Source organism: Egretta garzetta, unplaced genomic scaffold (genome assembly GCF_000687185.1).
Source record: "Egretta garzetta isolate BGI_Z169 unplaced genomic scaffold, ASM68718v1 scaffold149, whole genome shotgun sequence".
Lineage (NCBI taxonomy): Eukaryota > Metazoa > Chordata > Aves > Pelecaniformes > Ardeidae > Egretta > Egretta garzetta.
The window spans coordinates 1,313,018-1,336,243 of record NW_009269998.1 but is presented as its reverse complement, the minus strand read 5'-3'; the positions used below and the strand labels follow the sequence as shown (position 1 = coordinate 1,336,243).

The window sequence follows — 23,226 nt, the reverse complement described above, 5'->3', positions numbered from 1 at the left end:
GTTACTTCAGTTCAATAAGCAAAAACAAAATGCAAATGCAAACCAAAACACTAGTTACAGCCACGGGGAAAGGCAACGGGAGAGGTGCTCGTCTCGGGCCGGAGGAAGAGGAGCGCGCTCGTGTGCTGCCCTTGTACACCTCGGCTCCTTTGCCTTTCTAATTGTAGCTAATAGAGCGTGCTGAAGAGAAATTAGCATGGCTAATGTGCTTGTGTAGACTTTTTGAATACTCTCTTGTTTGACTTCAGCAACAAAAATATTTAACGACAAAAGCTATGGCACGGTACAGGCACCTGCAGAAAATTTAGAGAGTAAATTCATGAAAGCAGGCAGGAGAAATGCACTCCCGAGTCAGGGTTCTTCAGAGCACAGAAGCACCTGGGCGACACCGGCTGCCGAACTTGCTCTCGGTGCTACCCTAAGGCCCTGTAATTACATTTCATTTTTTAACGTTTTCCAGAACCAACTCCTTATTGTGCTTCTCTCTTTTTAATTTTTTTTTTATTTTTTTTTACTTTAATTTCCTTTGTAATTTTGGGAAGCCACATCAGGTTTTCCAATTTTTCCCTGTAATGATCCCCGTATTTCTTTTTCAGGCTATCATAACCATAGCTTTCTCTCTTAAAAAGGACAAAAAAAATAATCAGATGTCTAAAGAAATCTGCTTAACACAAAGACTAAATGCTACAGAAGGAGTACCTTACATGAAGTTAATTTTGTATTTCTTTTTTTTTTCCTTTTGCGTGTTTCATAGGTTGCTGGTGCAGATGCGCTGGAGTTAAATTTGTCGTGTCCTCATGGTATGGGGGAGAGAGGCATGGGCCTGGCCTGTGGGCAGGTAGGGCTGGAACCACAATCCCTTTCATGTCTCCCCAGCAATCCTGCGCTACCGCAGCGATAGTTCCACCTCGGGGCGGGGGGGAAGACGCAAACAGCAGATTACGAGCTTGAGATTTTGAGGTTGAATGTGTTTAAATATTTAGTGCTGAAAGCACAAGAAAAAAAAAAAAAAGAAAAGACAGACAAGCTGAGAATATACCAAATGCTGAGAACAAAAATGCATTATGTATTTGACAAGGAACAAGAGGAAAACAAATAATTTCAAAAAAAAAAAAAAGCACTTGGACAGAATTTGTTGGTTTGCATTTCGGTGCCCTGTAGATATCTTTTAGATCGCAACCCGGTAACTACTGCGTCTATCGATAATGATTGGGAAGGACATGAGATACACAAGCATTTCATTTCACGATCTTTAGCATGTGAACCTAACTGCATTTTAGACTCACGGAATAGGGCGCACATTCTGGTAGTGCCACCTACAGTTAGCGTCTTCTCTTATAAGAGCCTGTGTTCTGTAACCTATAGATTTGATGGTTTGTACGGTTGGAATTATCCGTGCCTGATGTCTCTGCCGCGTAGAAATCTGATGCAGAGTTTATCAATACGTCCTGTGACTTCAGTTAGGAGAATGCTTGTTGGTTTGGCCATGGAAAGAAAATAAACATGCACAAAAGCCAATTCTCATACTAATATCCTTTTGAAGTGGTCAGATATTTGCATGTTTTGGTCATGGTTTGAAGTTTGGTTTGGCTCTGAAACATGCCCGAATGTGGTGAACTCGGAAGTCTCTGAAAAATCTTGGTTTACAGTCTAACAGGAGAGGTTTTCTGGAGTTTGACCATCAATGTTTCAGAAGCCTGAAGCCTGCTTGATTTCCCATTGTGGTGGTTTGACCCTGGCTGGACACCAGGTGCCCACCAAAGCCACTCTATCACTCCCCTCTTCAACAGGACAGGGGAGAGAGCTCCATGAACTGCTCCAACGTGGGTCCTTCCCATGGGCTATACCCATCTTACTGGATTTTGGAAGGGAAAAAGAAGAGGAGGGAGATGCAGAGTGGGAATCATGATTACATGCCCTAAAATCCACACGTACTATTCATCCCCTTGGAGAGGGCTGGTAGACATCTTAGTTCATCCTCACTTCCTCAGTTAAACACAAAACTTTTAAGAGCTGAGGTTTAGTAATAACTAAACCATTCACTTTCTGAAAACTTTTAGTGGGGAGGCAATGGGAGCTATAATCGTTTCAATGCAGTTCTAAAGCTTTAGCGTAGCAATACTGGCTGGCACTGTGCGCGGGGCGTTTCATTATTTTCTGCGAACAAAATGATGTCAATCTGTTCCATGCTATAGATTAATATTTTTAATGAAAGTAATCTGGGTGCTTTTCATGGCCAGTGGTCATTTACCAAAGTTACGATTAAAAATGGGAGAGGAGAAAATTATAAAAACCCTCCAGGACCACACTCGTAGTATGGTAATATTTAATTATTAATATTTTTTTTCCCCCCCCCCAAATTGCATTCAACAACAAAGAAATACAGTAGCTGGTTCTATATGTTTGTGAAGCAGTTCCCAACCCATCACTCGGCACAGCGTAACTCAAGAGTTTGGGTTGTCCCCTCCTGAGATGGCCGCACGCTATAGAAGGGTGAGGTTTGGTCAGGGAGAGCCCTCAAGCTTTCACATGGAAGCTGAAACAGGCTCCTTTCAAGCACACCTCTTTTTTTTTCCTCTTTTTTTTTTTTAGGCATATGTTATTTCCAGCTTTCACTGGTTGGAATTATAGATGCATGTGAAGTTGCTTAGATGTGTAGTCAGTAGGGAGCTGTCTGGCTACATGAGTTTTTACATCTCTTTCAGCTATTGTAAAATCAGAGAACCAAATGCAAAATCTGAACACTCAGGGCTATCGTGTGGATTTGTGGTTCTCCTTGGAGGAGATCAGATCCATAAAGCAAGAAGAAGATTACATTATATATACATACATGTTTGTATAATAATAAAATTTCTCTCTTCCCCATACAATATGGATATTCTTTTGAATGTTTAATACGTACTACTCTCTTTTAAATATATTCTTGTGTTTTCTTAACCGTCTCTCCAAAATGAGAGCTCAGAAATTAAGCTGCTTCTTTAGACAAATAAATGAAGAAAAGAAGCCATCCTTAGAGGGCCAGATCCTAAGGTTCTTCCTCAGAGTTGGCTAAAATTCAATTATAGTGGCTTTAAATGAAGTTTGTCAAAGAAAAGGGTGAGGATAAACTGGATGAAATAGCTATGGGTGCAAGGAGATTTATCAGTAGCCCTTCAGGGGGCTTCCACGTGCGGTGGCCCCTGGAGGCCCCAGCATAGGACAGGAAAGGGCTGGGAAGTATTTTGGCTCTACTCCTAATTTTTTTTAAATTTTTTTTTCCCCCCTCCAGAGCTGAAGTCAAGTAGGTCATACATGGGTGGTGTGGGGAAGAAGGGGCTCAGATGGCCTCTGGAAAAAAACCACCTCTTGATACCTAGAAGTCAGGGCATGAGGCTTTCAGAGACGGTGCAGCTTTCCTGGTTTCTTAAACCTTTTTGATAACATGATAATTTTTTTAGAGATTAGGTCCCTTTTCATGCCCAAGCACATTAAATCCTCAGGAAACTACAGAAGTTGCTGAGATGAAAAATAACGGCAGGAAAACATGTATGTGTTTTTTTACTATTTATACTGCTTAAAATGTTCTGTGTTTTTTGTTGCTGCTGTTTAAAAAAAAAAAAAAAAAGGGAAAGGAAAGGTTAATTACACTGCCTACTTTTTCTCCTCATTTCAATTCCTGTGGTGTGCCTAAGGGTAAGTGTAGAAATCTGGGAACATCAGATTTGGGGTTTCTCTATCCTATTTTGTTATCTACTCTCAACCACTTCCACTGTTTTATACGCACTGTAAATTTAAAAAATTTCAGCTATATCCAAATCATATATATAAAGAATTGGTACTGAGAATGGCTGTTTGTTTTATACTGAATTACAGTTCTTAGCTTTTATTTGATTTTAATTCTAAGTCATTAGTGCAGACACTCTGGCGCCCAAACAGCATAGCTAGCCAGAGGGTAATATTAAGAGGCATCTGTATTGCTGCCAATAAGTTACTTAAAGCTGGTTCTGTATAAAATGTCAATTATATTTACTAACGCTGATTAATGATAATAAAGTTAAGGTTTGTATTCTTTCGTAACAATCTGCAACTGTATAAAAGTTAGATATCATTAAAAATCGTAATAGAATTTCCATCATTAGGTTTAGCAGCACTGCTGCGCAGATTTTTCTTTGAGTCAGATATTGTGTGCAAAACGTTTCCTAGTGAGCACAAAGGAGACACGGTAAGCAGCAGATTATGAAAAAATGGCAGCGTCGCTTCCCCACTGTAGTTCATTACTGTAGTAATTAGAGCCTACAATTACAAAAATAATAAATCCATCAAACATCTGAGATGGTAGCACTCACGTTTCCGTGTCTAACTTGTGGCGGAGGATTTGCGGTGCCCTGTGTGTCTCTTCACTGGAAACGATGCAAAGATGACGTTTTTATTTATTTATTTATTACTTCTCCTTCTAAAAAGTGGCATTAAGCATTCAGGACCATGATATAAAGAAATGTTGATATGAAAATGCGTTGATACAAAATCAGCAAATTTAAGTGTTTGGCTTTTTGGTTTTGGTCCAAAAGTCAACAAGGGTCTCCAGCTGCTCTGGTGAGAATGAATAAACAGTTGAATTGAGTCGATCATCTAGGGTTTATTTTTTTTATTCCTGCTCAGTTTTGTGTCATTCTTTGTTGTTCAGGTGAAACCCCAGGACTAGTAAGTGTAATGTGCACATGCCAACTAGCACAATAGCAAGACCAACTGGGATGAGTGATATCCGAAGTCTTCAAAAGTATCAGTGAGTCTCCTTGGCCTAATGGGGAGTGAAAAACAACAGAGGGAGGAAAGGAGCAGCTGAAAGCTGCTTGGAAGGTGTATCAAAGGTGCTGGGAGAGAAGCTACGGAGAGGGAAAGATGGTTCAGGGGGATACAGCAAGGGGCAACGGCCACAAAGTGCAGGCTGAACGTTTCAGGTTGGGCATCAGGAAAAAAATTCCCCAAGGGAGGCGATGCAGTACAGGCACGTGCTGTCTCATGGGGCTGTGTCCTCTCCATCCCTGGCATTTTCAGGGCTCGGGCAGGCAAAGCCATGGCCAACCTCAACTGGTGTTGGCACCGGTCCCGCTCCGAGCGGGAGCTTGGACTACCTGCCCTCCAGAGGTCCATTCAGATAAACCTTTCTGTGTTTCACCCCACTCGATTCCTCTCCAGAGGTACTGCAGTGTTTATGCCGGAGATAGGAAATGAGTAGAGGATAAAAGGAAGCTCGGGGCCTCACCTGTTCACTTGGGTGAGATGATCAGTGTGGTAGGGAGATCTTAAGTCAAAAGCAACAATCTCAGGTCGAAAGCAACACATCAGTTAAAGTTCCAAAGCACAGAGGCTGCTTCTATACTTAAAAAAACCCCAAACCAATCTCATATTCAAATCTCATATTCATCTCAGTCTGAGTGCAAGAACAGATTCTTTATGCTATAAGCAAATATTTTAAAAGTTAATAACATCCTGGCTTATAAATATTTCTCATTAATTAGTCATACCATCTAACCTCCAAAATATAAAAAAAAAATATCTTTGCCTATCTCAGCATTTAAGCTATAGGTTTGGGGGACTGTTTGCTTTTTTTAGCTTATATTGTACACGTCTCCTGTGAGCACTGAAATCCGGATCCTGGTGGTTTAACTGCTCAGCTCATACGTAAAATGAACTTGCTTTGTGGTTCTTTTCTTACCTTTATTTTCATTTTACTTAAACTGTACTTGCTACAGCCTCTGCTGCTGACTGCGTTCATGTTTATTGCCTGCAATTAGGAGGCGAGTTTCATAAAAGCCCACGTTGCCTCATTCAGAAGATGACAAATCTGTTAAAAACAAAAAGAAAAGAAGAAGAAGAAAAAAAAAAACAAAAAAAAACCCCAAACCCCAAAGCCCTGGTTACTCTGCAAAGAAGAGGACTGGCTGCATGGCACAATTAGATTTGCTCTGCTGTACCTTGGAACTAGGGAAGATGAGGCTGCTTTTTAATTGAAGTGCACAGCATTGCATGCTAATTCGCCGTTGCTCTGCCAGCAAGGAGCTTGAAGTATTTTAAATAAATGATGCCCCAACCAGAATTTGATTATATCTGTGTTCATGTGGCATTCTACTATCACCCTACAATAATATGCTGGTTAAGTATAATTCATGGAGTCCTGCAGGCAGAATTAGTTCTCTCGCTCCTCTTTTGTATCAGTTACTGCAGCAAATTAATGCACGGTGCAGCAGGGTGGTGTTACCCTGTGCTATAGCAGCAGTGGGAACATTGCCACCCCAAAGCCAGTATAAACCAGTATGAACAAAGTCAGGTTTGTCTTGGTGTTGGCGGTGGAGTTTCAGGATTTGTATGTCGTCTTGTTCTCTGGCAGTGGCGGCTTTCATCCCTGTTGGGTGGGATCTTAGGGAGGTCTTAGCTGATCTCGCTGCCCTTGTGTCTGTCGGTGCCCTCTGTTGCTTTGGGGCATGTTTCAACCAAATGAGCGTGTCTCAGAGTTGAAGCTGTTTCAGAGATACAGAATTTCTGCAAGTTTTGTAAAACCAGGCGGCAGGCTCGGGGAGAGGAGCTGTCTGCTGCCCAAGCTGGTGGACAGGCACCGGAGCCTGAACAGCCCAGCAGTTCCGTGGGTCTCTTCCCTTTCTCTTTCCAGCCCTTCCTCCTTCAAAACCCTCCCCATAAAGTATACCCTTTGCTGAGTTGCTTTCAGAGTAACAGTGACTCAGGAGCTATTTCACTGGAAATCTGAAGAGAAAAAGCTTGCTGATGATGGCTCTGAGCAACCTGATGTGGTTAAAGGTGTCCCTGCTCACTGCAGGGGGGTCGGACTAGATGACCTCTAGGGGTGCCTTCCAACCCAAAACATTTTGTGATTGTACGATTCTCTGATGTGGTCACTCCTGGGGTGGTGACATCACTCGCCGCCCTCCGGTACCTGAGGATTCATTTCCTCTACACAGGAATCAGGTGTGATTAAATGTCATGATTTAGATGGATTCCTTCCACGTCTTCAGTTCTGCGTGTCCTTTATGGGCTCATGTATTCTATTTTTTGTAGCATGTAAAAGGAGACAATACTTAATAATGAGGAACGACAACCAATGGGTATTTTGTCTTCAGAATTCGGTTTTTCATACGCTCGAGAAGAAATGAATTAAGATGCAAAGTTTAATAAATTCATCATCAGAACACTATTCTGTAATTTTATATTGCGGTTTGACAACATTTAATCCGCTGTTATTGCTTTGAAGGGTTTTTAATGGAATTACTCAAAAAGACAAAACGGAAAATAAAAAGGGATTATAAATGGGACAGTAGCCTTGACAGCACTACCAACTTGCTGAAACTTTTTAATGACGTGGTATGGCTGTTAATAAGGTTTTAAATACTATTTATATGTAGTGACTTTTTATTTATATATGGAAAGCATTCTCTACAGAATGGATTTTCTTAGGAAATGTAGGAGTGATTCTGTTTCCCTGAAACTCCTGAAGACATGAAAGTGAGTTGGGGATAACCTTATTTTCAGTCTGACTGTGATGGAAGGATTTCAGCTGGAATTCACATTATGGATGACAGATGTCACAAAGAAGGTCAGTTCGGCCAAAATATCAGTGACCCGACGCTGTTCCAAAAGGAAACAAAAAGATTTGGGCTGTTGCAATGACACTTCAGCAGCCCATGACAGAGTCTGTAGAGAGTGCTTCCCAGAAAAAAAGCAAGCCATGATTATTATTTTTTTTTTTTTTAAGCCAAATGACAACCTGCACTTATTCTTGCAGTTGTATTTTAATGCACTGAGAAGCTTTCAGAAAAGGGCAATGTAGAAAACTCAGGTGAGCATACTTCTGTGGTCGACATGGTTAAATGTTTGGGTTAAATGTCCAGATCCTGCGGGCTGCTTCGCCTTTGGATATGGGGTTGCAGCAGCAAAAGATATTGCAGTTGTTCATACCGATGCTGTACGGTAAACAGGATTTGTTGGAAAGGAAATGATCGGCAGCAAGTATCTATGTGCAGGGAAAATAAAACATTTTAAGATTGTTCATCTTGGTGCACAATAAAAGTTAATTGTGCGGTGCACATTAATAGCGTTTGCTTTCTATGGTTTCAGTTTTATCCCACCATCTGATAAAGTTAATTAACAGTGTGTTAACTGGTCTCGTCACTGCCTACGCGAGAATTTTCAGGACGAGGCTCATACTTTTTTAATTTTGCCTCAGCTCCTAGTAAAGTCAGTCGGTGTGCTGGGAGGCTTGCTCTGTCCCGTAGACCAAGTCTAACTACAGGCCCATATGATGATCAGTTTAAAACTGAGTGGGAAATCCTTCTCGGAGCATAGGTTTGAAATTCCTCAGTTTGGTCGTTTCAAATGTTTACGATTTCCTCGATTATTTGGTATTTTCTGCCCACTTTTCTGGTATTTTCTGGTATTTTTATTACAGGACTAAGAGCTTGCCTACCTGACCAGAAGAAAAAGCTATTTGCTGCTGCAGCACTCGTATACTCGAGTTCTAGGCTTCCCTTTAAAATATTTCACATATGACATAAACATAATCAAACCTTTCTGCCTCCTAGCAGGTAACCTCTGCATAAACTAAAGAGCTGAAATATTGTTTAATCATGCCGCATCCCACTTTTTTACAGTGATAAGAGAAACATCATTTTGGTTAGCTAGAAACAACCAAGATAAAATATTTTGTTCTGTCAGGGGTAAAAAGGCATTTTTATTAGTCAACACTTTACATATACCCGTGCTGTTGGGAAATAAATCTTTCCAGTTAGGATCTGTGAGAAGTTTATGAAATGTAAATGTGCAGTTTCACATTTTTCACTTGGAATGTTTAGGCCCAGTTGGTATCGGAACAAATGATTTGCTAATTTGAAATGGCAATCTGTGCTTCACCCTTTCAGGCCAACTATTATTAACCTTTATTCTGACAACCAAAGAAAATAATGGTTGTGCCTGACTCCTTTAATGTTGCATTAAAATCAATAGCTGGAAGTAGTGACTGCTACAGTTTTAACTGACCTATGTCAATGGAAGGTAGAGTTTTTCCAATCATAGAACAATTTAAAAAAAAAAAAAAAAAGCTGTATAGTTCATTTTAAAAGTAGAAAGTTTTCTAACGGTGTTGTTTCTTCTGGTTGCTTAGATTAACATTTTAACTAAAAAAAAAAAAAAATTGGACTAAAGAAAAATGTTATGGTTCAACCACCTGTGCAGAGAGAGGACTCAGTTTTCAAAATAAATTCAATTGTTTTTCTTTTAGTGCTGGGGAGAAAACAAAAAGCTTTTATGTGATCTGAAAAAGGGAGTAATTGCCAAGCTAAAGACAGCAACAACCTTTCAAGTCTCAGTTGTGCCTGATCTTGACATCCCTCTTATCGTTGCTTTAACTCCCAACACAAATCTTATGTTTTGTACTTTCGTGTACCGGTCAATCAAAAAATTTCCAGCTCATTTTTGACCTTGTCTTCACGTTCGTTATCTTTGCAGTCATTAGGTGCTACATTATCAGAGAAGGGGTGTAGGAGTTGGTGCACCACTAATAAGGTATCCAGAGTGGACCTCCCACCCAGCGCTTTGATAAGTGTATTCTTGAGTTTGGACGCTGACCTATGTTGATATTGGCGGCTCTTGGATGAGATATGTTAAAAAAAACTTCAGTGTGTTGAGTTTTCTGGGGTTTTTCTTTTTGGTTTTTTTGGGGAGGGTTTTAAACGTTCTGTTATGCATCGTTCATGTGTGCAGCTCCCGTAGCGTACTGCAACCAGGAAATGCTGTAACAACTCATCGTTCCTATTTTTTCATTTGGAATAGGGAGAGGTGATCAAAGGCTATTTGGCTTAGGCTTTTGACATCTTTCAAAGGTTCTAATTGTAGAGCTGGAGAAGGGAGAAACAGTGATTGTGATACCAAAGGAGAATAAGAAAGAAGAGGGCGATGAGGATCTGCTAAAATTGACATTTATTAAGAAATTCTGATTCTGCCAAAACCTTTCATGAATCTTCTTAAGGTTTATTTGGTTAAACACTGTTAAATTCAAAGTTCTGGGTTTTATGTGCACCAGTCTTTCTTTTTTTTTTTAAGTTTTTCAAAGTAGCCTAACTGTGAGACGTAGGAACCACAGTTGTGTCATAGACTCATGCTGGCTTTTCTCAACACCTGCTGTTATCTCTCCCAGTATAGACTGGGTCTCAGAGCTTTGACTTCTCAGCTCAGCCATGGCCAAAGCCTGGACCTAATCCAGAGTAACTTGATTTTGTCCAGTGACAGACTGGTATCACTGGAAAAAAAGGAGAATCTCAATTAGGCTCCCCCAAGTGGAACTTGAAGCGACTGATCTGAAGAGGAGCTGATCAAATCATGACACCGTGCTTGCAGCTTTACTTTAAAGTAATGAAGTCCCAGCATCCAAGAGTGGAGCGAGATGGCAGGGGTTTTTTAGTTCTTATCATTTCCCACAGAAAATAAAAAAAGAAGTTGAATCAAGCTGCCAGGCTCTTGCTTTAGATTTTTACTTTGGCAAAAACATCTATAAATTGGGACTCATTGCCCCCTATAAATATAAAAAAAAATAGGAATAAAATAAAAATAAAAAAAATACATAGTCATCACATGGCTTCAAACGGTAATGTTTTTGCCTGAAAAAAGAATGAATGTGGTCTGTAAAAGCTAATAGGAATTTTCCAAGCTATACTTCTGCATCTTAATCTGCAGTATTTTGTAAGCAAAAATGTGCTTGTCCCACTAGTAGTAGATGCTTAGTTATATAAGCCAGATGATATCTCTTCAGTTTAAAAATCTGTTCGAATTATAAAGAGAACATGCATTTTGTAGAAATAATATAAATGTCTTAATTTACCCAGTAGACTTCTTCGAGAAGATTTTTTAAAAGAAAGGAACATTTTAGAGTATGTAAGAGAGCAGAAAAGAAGTGCATCCTTGAATTAAACCAGTGAGCAATAGTCACGGTGCATATTGTTGCTATGGTAGTGTAGTTAAATGTGGGCTTTGCTTAATTCTTCTCATATTAATCTCTGATCTTTTAGAAATTCTTCCCCAAAATAAACCCTTGCAACCCCACTTCATTTTGAAACCTCTTGTTTCAAAGTGCAAGTTAATTAATAAAAGCTGAAGGCCTAAACTGGAACAAAACAATTTGATCCTCCGAGAACAGAATATGAAATTGTCCATTTATGGATGGTTTTGAATTTTTATCCTGAATAGAATTTTCCTGTACCATTTTATTGAAGATGTCTAATGAGATTTTGAAGTAATTTTTTTTTTTTTAATTTTTTGTTAAAGTGATGGAAAAGGCTTCCACTACCTTGGGTACACTTCGGATCGCCTGCCAAAAGGCGGTGCAGTATTGACTGGCAAGGAGTCCTGAATTCACATACTGTCATGATCCCTAAAAGTTTATTTTGTGGCATTGGTTCCACAGCACATCATATCATATATATTCTAGCCAGAAGGATGTACGCTCTCATCCAGCAGGTACATTTTTGTGGGGCTGACCAGGCTGACCCAAAGCCTCTGAAGTTATTTAGGCATTTTTTTGAATTTTTTCCTAATATATATATAGATAGCTTCACATACAACTGTGAAAACTGTTATTCCTGCCTTAGGTTAAACTGCCTCATTTCTTTCTTTTTGACAGCTGCGGTCAATAGATGTTGACCAAAAGCTGTCAAATTTCCTGAGAAATGAGGAAGCATTTTTTACTCCAGATGAGAAGTAGAGAGTTATTCGTCTTCTGTCCTGGGAAATCCATCCCTTAATTTGACAGGCTTTAAACAAATTGTTACCTTTAATTGTTTGAAATGGGACAAATCCACAACCTAAACTGCCCCTTTCTAGCATGTGAGAAGACAGTAAAATTAACCATGAGATTTGGAAACGGTGTCTCTTGCTACTGTGATTGACTGCGATTCTGTATTTGGGTAGGGTGGAAATTTGGGGTGGCTTTAGAGAGAGACAGTTTGATGAAGGCAACGTTGGACTTCTCACAGGAGGGAGAAAAGATAGCTGTGGAAAAGATCAATAGTAATGTAAAAAAAAAAAAAGAGATGAATGCTAAAGATACTAATTTGCAATGCTTTAAGCTGAAATTCCCAGAGTTTTACTTTTTCTTCACATTTGAAGGAATAGCAAAAGGGTAGCTCTTCACACACAAAGAGAAATTTTGATTTTTGATTATTTTTTTAATTCTGATTTCCTAATGGATTTCTGGATCCGTGTTTGATCTGGAAAAGAAATACGTAATAGGCACATACAGAAAGCATTTAAACTAACAGGTTATCAGGCTAACAAGTCCTCTGTGGGAGGATCTCTGTAAAAGATGCAGATCCCAACCTACACACTGAGCCGGTGGAGTGGTCGAATAGGTAAGGAATCTATAGAAACGATCACTACTTGCTTTCCAAAGCTGCTCCAAGTGCATCCTGCCCCTGCCTGCCCACGCAGTGAAAGGGTAGCCTGGCCTGGAGGCAAGTCTACCTGTTGCATGGAGGTTATCTGCAGGCAGTGAAAGATTCTTTTCTCCTTTCTTATTTTTCAGATGAGGGTGTGTTTGAGTCCCCGGGGGCTCTCAGCTAGAAATCTGGCTGAGGATGGGTTTAACTCTTCCCTTGTAGACTCTTGCTGAATGGAACAGTAAAGTGAGAATAGTACATGAATTAAATTTAAAAGCTGAATCTTGCAAATTCCCACTTACAAAGGCTTTTTTTAGGCTACATCGTTCCTGAACGTGATGGCACTCCCTCCTTTTCCCATAGCTATCCATACTATTTTGGAAAATGTATCCACTGTGCAGAGTGAGGAAGTTAACTGTACAACATTTCTTCATATAAAACATTCCTCCAATGATAATAGATGTAAGGGGGCTACAAGATTTTTTCTGAAGAGACAGCACAGAAAGAAAATCTGTCACCAGAAGAATGCACTGATGACTGCACTTGGTGCCCAATAACGGTATATAAGAAATCCCATGTCAGCTTCACGTGTGTTAAATTAGTGCAAAGACAAAATAAGTCCTCTGTAACTTAGTATCGGCATTTAAAACCACAAACACATTGACATAGTGCGAGGGGAAACGGCCTCAAGTTGTGCCAGGGCAGGGTGAGGTTGGCCATGGGGAACAATTCCTTCCCCTTGGGGCTGTCAGGCACTGGAAGGGGCTGCCCAGGGAAGGGGTCGAGTCCCCAGCCCTTGGGGCAGCCCGGGGGGGATTTAACAGCTGGGCAGAGGTGGTGCTGAGGGCCAGGGTTTGGGGGTGGGATGGCAGGGGTAGGGGAATAGTTGGGCTTGATGATCTTAAAGGGCTTTCAACATAAATGATTCTATGATTCTATTCTATGATTTAGGCATGAAACTCATTGGCAAGCGATATATATGAGAATAGCTTTGTGGCCATCGAAGACTTAAAGTTCATGTGGAAGATCAGACCTATGCTTGCATTAAATAGAAAGTATTTTGATTTCTGAAACTTTGTTGTTTAGCTCATTGTAGTCAGCGATAAATGAGATTTAAGGACTTTACGTGCAAGGTCCTAATGCATCTTGCAACATTCTGTGCCATCTAGAATCTCCCATCATCCCAGTCAGGATAATGGACTTGCATAAATCCTCAGCAGGACCTGTGGTGTAACTCCAGTAGTCCTATGTAGGAAAGCCTTCATACATCAGGATTCTGTCCAAGAAGAATTACATTTTTATACTTTTCCACAACTGCAAAGGTCCTTACCCTGCTCTTAGTGAGACAGAACTGCCACCATTATAGTAGTTAGGGATGGACTGAAGATGGCGTGGTACGGTCCCTTTTCTCTAGCACTAATTAGACAAGCTCAGCTAATGTGCTCTTCTGAGTGGTAACCTTCCTTCTGAAATCCTTGGGGGAAAATCTGTAACAGGTTTATTTTTATGACATCTTTCAGACCGACATTTGTATCCTTTCTATATGCCCATACATATATATATATATGTACATACACTCACACATGTGCTTTCCAAGGACTGTTTGCATAGTTAAGAAAAGCATGTTCGTTACCCTAAAGCAGTTGTGTTTCTAGCTTTTGCAGTCTTCAAATACTCTGAAAAACTGCTTCAATTCAAGTATCAAAAATATTTCTTGTGATAACGTGGAAAGTATCTCATGGTTTAAGGTGTTCTGAAGAACCAAGTGCGGTTTTCTGCCAGACAAACCTTGTCAGATCCTGATGCAAATGACTTAGTAAGAACTGGGCACCAAAACGTGGGTTTGAGGAGACACCCTGAGTCTATGTGAGTCTCTCCATTTATTAAACGGGTGTAATAGTACTTCCCTACCTCAGAGGGGTGTTCTGGATACAGCATAAAGGCTGGGCAGTAATGGGGTAGTGTAAAAATGAGGACCCTGCAAGAACACTGAAAAGAGGTCATAGTAAAAATTTCCAAAATGTCCCGAAATCTGCAGCCAGACATTTCAGTGGTAATCTCCTCATGGTTTTGTTCCTTTCCATGAAACACAAGGCGAGGTGACCTACTCTATGCACAGCATTTTCACGCTCTGTTTTAAACATGCAGGATGTGTCTGCCTTGGGGGGTGATAGGACGTGGGATTCATCTCATTACCGATGCCAAATGCAATCAGTAGACAACTTGCTGCTTTAATTTCTGAGGACTTATTCTTATAGTTATGGTTGTAGTTAAAGCTTATCATGTGATCATTTCGAAAAAAAAAAAGGTGAATAGTTGTTTTTCCTCTAGTATATCTACCCATTGGCAATGAGTAGTTAGGATTAAAAGCTCCATCTCGCCCAAGGCTATAATGAATATTCAGGAAAAATGATTCTGTACTGCTGCTTAGGGAAGTAAAAAGACAACCCCTGTAACATTCAAATCTCCTGTGCCTTTGGAATAAACAAGCAATATTTGATTAAGAGCAGGAAGACAGAAGAGACGCTGATGTACATCTCATACCAGAAGAGGCTTTATATGGTATTAAATTACCAACAGATTCCTGTAGGTGCAGTGCATGAATCAGTGTTGTGTTTTACCTGACGATAATTTCACCAAGCTTTTATTTAGATTGTGTTTGCTTAAAAAAAAAAATAAAAAAAAAATACAGCAGATAAATGAAGTGTGCTACCAACGGGTGTTACAGCCCATTGAAGCATTTGTTCATTCTTCTGGATTGACACATGGAGCAAGATTATGCTACGCGTTCCGTAACCATCGCACTGCATCATCGTTAATGAGAGAACCAACAAACCGAGTTATGTGTGATAGAAGAGATAATTTATAGCAACACGGTAGACTTTGAACCGAAAGCATTGAAATCCTGTACTACATTAAGCAGAATAATATTTTCGTTAGTTCATACTGTCGATTTTGCGAATGTAAATGCCCAGCTGTTTTTACAGCTAATAACATTTTACGTATCACCCCATTTAGGAAATAGTTCTTACCTACGCAGGCTTCATCGACCACTTTATCACTGCTAAAAGCTGCAGGCACTTTCATAAAGTTGGGCTGGGGTAAAAAAAGATATTTTTGTTGTATTAGCAGTGACAGGTATTTTTTGTAACGTGATTTACAGGCCTCAGGATTTGTTCTCTCCCTATGCTCATCCTTGAATGTTTTATAAATCAAATCTCTGCTAAGAATCAGTAAATGAAATTTGTAAATTGGGGTCAATCTTTCAGAAATCCAAGTAGATGGGAGGCCCTAAATCGGCAAAAAGAAGCCTGTACGTAGCCTCTTTGAAACGAGTTTTTGCTACCAGGCCGCTCACCTTGTCAAATTTGCACCTGAGTTTAAAACCTTGCTGAAAATGATAAACTGATCCTCTCAGAAATCTTAAGTTTTGAACTGCATTTCAAGTTGGGATCATTTCTTTAGTCAATGATTGCAGTTAGAGGTGAATTCTCTCTTTCGCTTAAATCTTTCTCAAAAGTTGCGTTCTTGTGTGACCTCTGCAAATTGTTCTCAGTCCAAAGGCAAACTTCTGCGGAGAGGTTGTATGCCATCCAGTGAGCTTCCCTGGGATTATATAGATGTGGTTCATTTGGTTCATATGAAAATTGGCTGTCCAGTGCCATGAATATCTTCTGTTTTCAACCATCTGATGACTTATGATGCATTTTTTCCAAGTCCTCAGTGCAAATATGGTAGGGAATTATGAATTTTATAAATGAGTTAATATCTTGATGATATAAAGAAGAAAATGTGGTGTTACAGATAAAACCAGGCAGGGATGTTACTCCTCTATGAGAATATGATGTTAGTCGTCTGTAGAGCATAAAAGCTCTGGTGTTCCCATGCTGTGGCTTCGTGGCATTGGCAATAGGACAAGGGGAAATGGTCTGAAGTTGCGCCAGGGCAGGGTTAGGTTGGACATCAGGAAAAATTTCTCCACAGAAAGGGCTGTCAGGCTCTGGAAGGGGCTGCCCAGGGAAGGGGTCGAGTCCCCATCCCTGGGGGGATTTAAAAGCCGGGCAGATGAGGTGCTTAGGGTCATGGTTTAGTGGTGGGATGGCAGGGGCAGGGGAACGGTTGGGCTGGGGGAGCTTAAAGGGCTTTTCCAACCCAAACGATTCTGTGATTCTGTGCTTGAAACTGCTCCGGCAGCAGGGAAGCTCAGGCGCGTGATGGTCACTGGACACTGGTGATGTCACTGCAGTGATGTCACTACAGTGATGGGAGAGGGGACGGGCTCACTGGCGTTGGCCGCTGCACCAGGATGAATCTGAGCAGGAGGGGGCTGGAGGCAGAGCAGAGGGAGAGGAGGAGGATGGGAGGGTGGGATCAGCGGGATGCTCCGGTTCAGCTCCGCGCTGAGAAGGGGAGCGGCGAGATCTGTCCTGTGTGCGTTTGGGGGGTGGTGCAAGGGTAAACAGGAATTTTTTTTTTTACGGTATCCTATATTATCTTTATATGATATTTATTTAATGAGCAAATGAATTGGATAAAAGCTTACGGGGAAAAAATCAGCTTCAGAAATACTTGTTTCAATCTAAGTGTCAAATTTAATGGAAATACTATTTTTTTTGTGTATAAAATTCAACACCTTTCCAATTCCTATCAGTGACTGTCTCACTATGCAGCAAAGCACTGTGTTAACTTTTTTTTTTTCTCCGTTTTTTTCTGTTTCCTCACTTAACTTCCTTATTTTTTCCCTGGAACATTAAGAGAAGTAAAATTGAGGATTTTTTTTTTTTTCCTTCAGTTGAGTTTTCAGAGAATTTTCCTATTAAGTTACCTGTGGGTTTATGCGTACCAAAAATGGGCCGGTTTCCAAGACTGATACAAGTGAGCCTTTCAAAAGGGCTTTGTCTAAACATTTGCTGTGCAACAGCTATTTGAACTGTTTACTTGAGAAACTGAAGGCCCTTCCACTGCATTCATTGCGTTCGTCTTGATGTGGGAGAAGCAGAACTGACGGAAAATGAAGGTCTTTACTTACTTTGGGGGGAAAAAAAAGGTCAAGCTATTATTTCTTAAGAAAGACAAATGAGGTAAAGTGTCTTAGGTAGGATGAAAATGAGGTTTATATGAATGAAATGGGGTTTATATGAATGAAAGTGATCTCCCAACACGTTATTCAATGTGGATTAAAATAATTGGGTTTTTTTTAAGTGCTAGTGTGTGTTGGAGTAAGACTTTCCATGGCAGTACTATAAGCACAACGAAGCCAGCATAATGAGTTATGCGGTGCCAACACCCTGAACGTTATTGCAAGGATTTCTAAGGAGAAGAATTAACATAAAGGATATACAATTCATGTCTTCTGGAGGGTCTCTCATTTCTGCGCTGGGCCTCAAGGAAATTCAAAACAGAAATGAAAGTCAAAGATGCAACTACTTTCATGCTGCCAGTGCGGCGTTCATACATATTTCATGGAAGCCGCATGGGCGGGGAGATCACCATTTTTATTGGAATGGCACAGCTAAGTCTCGGGGTTTTACTATTCATGTCAAGCACTGTGTACTTTCCAGCAACGCAGCCTGTGGGTTTGGTTTTTTTTTTGTTTGTTTGTATTTAACCATTGGCATAAAAATAAAAAAAGACCAAGGGGATATTTCCTGGGTGTTCACTAACCTGACAACCTTGGTGGGTTGTTTTAAACTAAACTTCATGTAGGCTCGTCCCATTTTCGGTTACTAGGTAGCAATGCAGCTTTGAGTTTTTACAGTATCCAAATGGGAGAAAATTATTCATATATGACAGACTTAATTATCCGAGAGAGTGGTAAAGATTTAGTAAATGTAAATAATTGCTGCGGTACCAATTAGCCTACCCACAGGTTATACTTGTACTAAATCTTGTAATAGCACCGTTTGATTTCCACCCAGATCACGCGCCACGTTCCGCGTGCATCAGGGTGGCAAATTTTAAGATATTTGTTGAAGAGCGTTGTCACTAGCCAACAGAAAAACCAATGACCTACACCCTCAGAGTTATGTTGGACAACAACCATTACGTGTGCCAGCCGCAGAACGTTGGTTCCACTGGGCTGTTTTCCATGGGAGGGATAGCTGAGTGCCGTCTACATGAGATGTGTTCCGTAAGGGAAGTAAGTGCCTGGAAATTATGAAAAGCTAGCGCTCGAAGGTTTCGATTTCTGGCTTTAGCAGAGAAGATTTTGATCTTTCATTTACGCTATGGCCATCCCAAGCTATTCTCTGAAGTCGGAGGAGAGTTCAGAAATGCTGAATCGCATTCTGATAGCCCTGCGACCTCGACTCATCTTTGCTGTTCGGATCAAGGCGTGATCAGCCAGTGCTTCAGGGTCACATTATTTTATAGGATACTGGTTATCTTCAATAACCTTACGTAGAGTGAGTCGTTAAAACTGAAAAGTAATGTTTAAAATAAATGGGTAAAGAAAGTCTCTGTCATCCAAAAATGATGTTTTCCCCTCTCAGGGAGGGGAACATTTTGTGATATCTTTGTCTTTTGGGGGGGGAAAAAAAAGCAAATATTACTCCTTTTTTTGTGAACTAACCTTTCTGTAATGGATTTGCAGTTACTCGATGTGTCTGAAATAAGTTAACTAACGAGATGAGGTTCAGTCCTGATGTGTCATTTCACAAAATCGCAGCATAGCCACTTACAGAAAAGTTCTCTCTTTCCTTGATATACCTTTTGTTCGTATTACTTTTAATTATGTTCTATATTTATCTGACCTATTTGAACAGGATCCAGAGCTGGTACGGAACATCTGCCGCTGGGTTAGACAAGCTGTTCGGATTCCTTTCTTTGCCAAGCTGACCCCAAATGTCACTGATATTGTGAATATTGCGATGGCTGCGCAGGAAGGTAACCGACTCCAGCGCACAAGCTGTGCAGATTTACTAATTTGCAGGAAGGGGGAAGATAGGGGAGTTGCTGGAATAATAACAAATAACAGAAACTCATACGAAAATAGTTTATTTGGTGTATTTGGAATAAGCACGGTGATTAAAGGCTTCCTAATTTTGTCCATGCTGGTAGACTATAGCAATATATTAAGAGAACTATATTAGGTGGTTAACAATAAATCCTATATGTTTGCGCATGTATTTGTCTGCATGCTCCTATTTCCATCATATTTATACGTTTACTGTGCCACTGTAAATTCCTCTATTCCTACATTTAGTAGTGAAAATGGTGTGTGTCTCCTGAGAAAATAGAAATACGCCTTTTGAAGGTGTGTGTGTGTATATATATATATATATTTTTTTTTTTTCTTAGAACTTAAAGTAAAACATGTCAGGAAATTAGTTTGCAAGTTGGTGTATTAATCCGTCACTTAGAACCGTGGTCATCATTTCTACGTCGCGTTGTTCATTTCGTCTTGCTCCTCACAATGAGAAATGAGAATGTGGGCAGGCTCTGTCAATGCAGAGCGGGTGTCTTCAGCCTGGAGGAGGTGACCCCGGTGCTGGGGCAGCTCCGGGTGTTGAAGAACCGCTGCAGCGGGTTCTGTCCCACACCCCTGAAGGGCAGAGATCTGCCTGTTGGCCCCAGTGTTTCCCACATGCTGTCTTTATGGCCCGTACAGCTCTTTCAAGTGATGCAACCTGCCTTGAAGCTCGTGTTAAATTTATCAGATTGGTCTCCAGGACCCTTCTGCCCACCCTCTTCCAGTTTGTTGCTTTCTGTTTTCAGCTGTTTATTTGAATTCCTCGTTATTTCACAGTTTCACAGTTTTTCTGTTGCATTTTTCCCCCTCTCGTTCTTCCACACACGATTTAACAAAAAGTGCCTGACCTTTTCTTTCACAGGTGGCGCAGATGGTGTTACAGCCACCAACACCGTGTCAGGACTGATGGGACTGAAAGCAGACAGCACACCTTGGCCAGCAGTTGGTGGAGGACAGAGGACCACATATGGTGGCATGTCAGGTAGGTGTTGCCCTTTTTGATGCGCCGTACTTCCTCGGAGGCTCTCAAAACATCGGGAGGTCCTTGTAGTGAGCTCGAATATCATGTCTGCAGTCGCACCGAGTCCTTAAAGCTCACTGCTGGTCAATGTTTCTAATAGTCATGACAGATGGAACAGATTAAATGTGAAGGCTCTTGGGTTGCCCTTTCCTTAATGGTAAAGCGCTGCATCAGAATACTGTGATAGGGTCACTGGAGAGGGAAGGAAATCTCTTCTCTCCTGACCCTCGCTTTTCCTCAAATTTTTCATTCTGTCACAATTGTCAGGCCCCACGTTAGACAGGGGCTAATGAAAGGGCATCGCGGGGGAAATATCAACAAGCCAAATGCAGTGTACGTTTCATAGCCCGAACTCCCGCCGTCCCCCCTCCGTCCCACCGAGCGCGCCTCTTCCGAGGAGGTTATTTCCTCCTCTTCCCGCTGTGGTAAAAATGATAGACTGTATTAGGCAAATATATGCGTATTTTTGTAGCCTGTTCCTTGAGATATACAGGAATATCTCGTGTAGGCCGTATTTCCAAGTCCTGCTTCACAGTTTCATTTTAAAACCAGCAGCAAAACTTTTGCACTCCAGTTCGGTGCCTGTGCACGCTAATGCATTAATCTATTGACCCTGTGCACTCTGTTGCTGTGACAACATGAACTTGGCCCGGCAAAGACAATACCGGGAGCTTCTTGACTTTCCTGGTATGGAGATTAGTCTCCTTGGTGATGGAGGTAGCAGTAAATATACATAACAGCAGTAATAGCATCCTCCCGATAGAGTCAAACACTTTTTTTATCGGACCCGCCTCCTGCCTCACCCCGAAAACGTAATCGGAGGAGACCAGGCAGGCAAAAAAAATGCTTTATTTTATGTGACTGGTGTTAGCCGTAGAGAGCCGTAAGACGTGTAGCAAAAGATACCTTTTAAACAAACTTTAATTCAGACGAGTGTATTCAGTGGAAAATTGCCTTATTGCCTTAGATAACTACATGGAATTTGGAATTTTTTTAGAGAAGACTGAAAAGCAAGGAAGGGATAACAATCAGAAGAAATCATTATGCCTATTGCATAACGATTATTTCACAGTGACAGTCCAATAAGATGTTATATTTTAATATTATGCAAAATGGGAGGAAGAGGAGAGCAAGACGAGAACAGCTCCAGCCCATTTCAATTTCTCTAGCCTGCCATGTTGACAGGAAAAGAATAAAGGAGGTCACAGTGGGTGCTGCGCATTAAAAATTAATAAAAGAACTATTGCAGTAGTATTTTATATAAGTAACACCATTCACATTTTCTCATTTAAGTTGCAATTTCTGAATATTCCTTCCGACCATAAGTCTGTCTAATAAAATCTATGAAATGGCTGCATTATGAAAAGCGTGTCTCTTCTGTCACAAATTTGAAACATGTATGTAGCGTAAATTACGGGGGCACCTGGATGCTCAGCTGTAACGAGGGATGTGCCAGCGTTTCTGAGGTTTAGAATTCTGTTCCAAATGGGACTCGAGGAAAAGTTCTTTATTTCTTTTATTTTTATGTCTATGTGTCTGTGTAAGTCTGAAAATGGTTTGGTTTTTTGTTTTTTTTTTTTGCTGGAGTTTTACACGTATCGGAGGAGAGGGGTAATGTCATTTTAGGACGCACCATTACCTATGACGGAAAGCTGATTATTTAAAAAAATAGGAAAACCACTGGAAGTGCTGTCGATTTATTGTGTTTCGAAAGAGCGTATCGTGGCAGGCAAACAGGTAAAGGTTTCTTGCTGATAATTGACACCACTAGGTCTCAATCCCACAACTCGCTGCGCAAAAGCAAGCCACGGAGCCAATAAAGTCGATAGGCTCCGCAACGCATTGCGATACTTTCTGCCCAGCGCTGGGGGGGGGTGTAAGCGGTGTACAAATTTACGAAAGCAGGAAAACAGTTTTAAATTGAGAGAGCTAGCGTGCTTCCAAGAAGGCAGAAAATGGGAGAGCGTGGTCGGCTTGTCAGAGCAAGGGGCAGGGTGGCCGTACTGCTGAGGGCTGTTCCCGGCCGCGCCGGGGCTCGGCCGCGTGGCCTGCAGCTAGACACTTGACCTTTCCGTGCTTTATTTCTCCTGCCTGTGAAATGGCAGTAACACCACTTGCATGCCCACGGGCTCGTTGGGAAGCGCTCTGTGGTCCTGGCATGAAAGTCGCTTTGTAGTGCAAAGTACTGGTTTTCTATTTCGATTTGCTTAAACTTCCTGTTCTGTTTCATTATCTGATGGACTCAGTAGGTTTTTGCTGTTTTTTCAAATAATTCCTTTCAAGAGAGAATTAATTTTTTAAGTGAAAGTCAGCGCTGCTATGGAAGCAATAAGCCTGGTCCATTTTTGGTGCGCTTTACCGAAGCAGAGCTGGGTTATCGTGTTATCTGGCGTACAAACCTAGAGCAGAAGCAGGGCGTAGCCAAGCTGAATCTCACTTTCCAATTGCATGGATTTGAGTTCTTTTCCGGGCTAGAAATGGCGCTGGCTTGGCGGGGCGCAGCGCCCGTGGTGCTGCGTGGCTGTAGCATGGTAGGAGCTGGCTCTGAGCACCGAGCCACTCAGTCCGGTCTGCTGCTGAGGTCTGAAATGTTCCCAAAACCAGTGACCCTCCCCATCACCCCGCCAGCGAGGAATTGCTTGCAATGGAAATATGCCTGGAGTGCTGGATTAAACCTCGAATACTGAGTTCAGTTTTGGCCACCCCTCCCTCCCCGAAGGACCTGGGGGGGCTGGAGCGTGTCCAGAGAAGGGCAGCGGAGCTGGGGAGGGGTCTGGAGCCCCAGGCTGCTGGGGAGCGGCTGGGGGAGCTGGGGGGGTTCA

At 41.3% G+C, this 23,226-nt stretch overlaps 1 protein-coding gene across 1 annotated transcript in view; it reads left to right on the top strand.

The window, feature by feature from the left end:
* DPYD (dihydropyrimidine dehydrogenase) overlaps nt 1-23,226 on the top strand; it is a 372,577-nt gene that overhangs the window by 243,638 nt on the left and 105,713 nt on the right. The window contains exons 17-19 of the mRNA XM_009647526.1: nt 755-838; nt 19,178-19,298; nt 20,246-20,365. Coding sequence (XP_009645821.1) covers nt 755-838; nt 19,178-19,298; nt 20,246-20,365 — 325 coding nt within the window. The remainder of the gene's footprint in view (nt 1-754; nt 839-19,177; nt 19,299-20,245; nt 20,366-23,226) is intronic.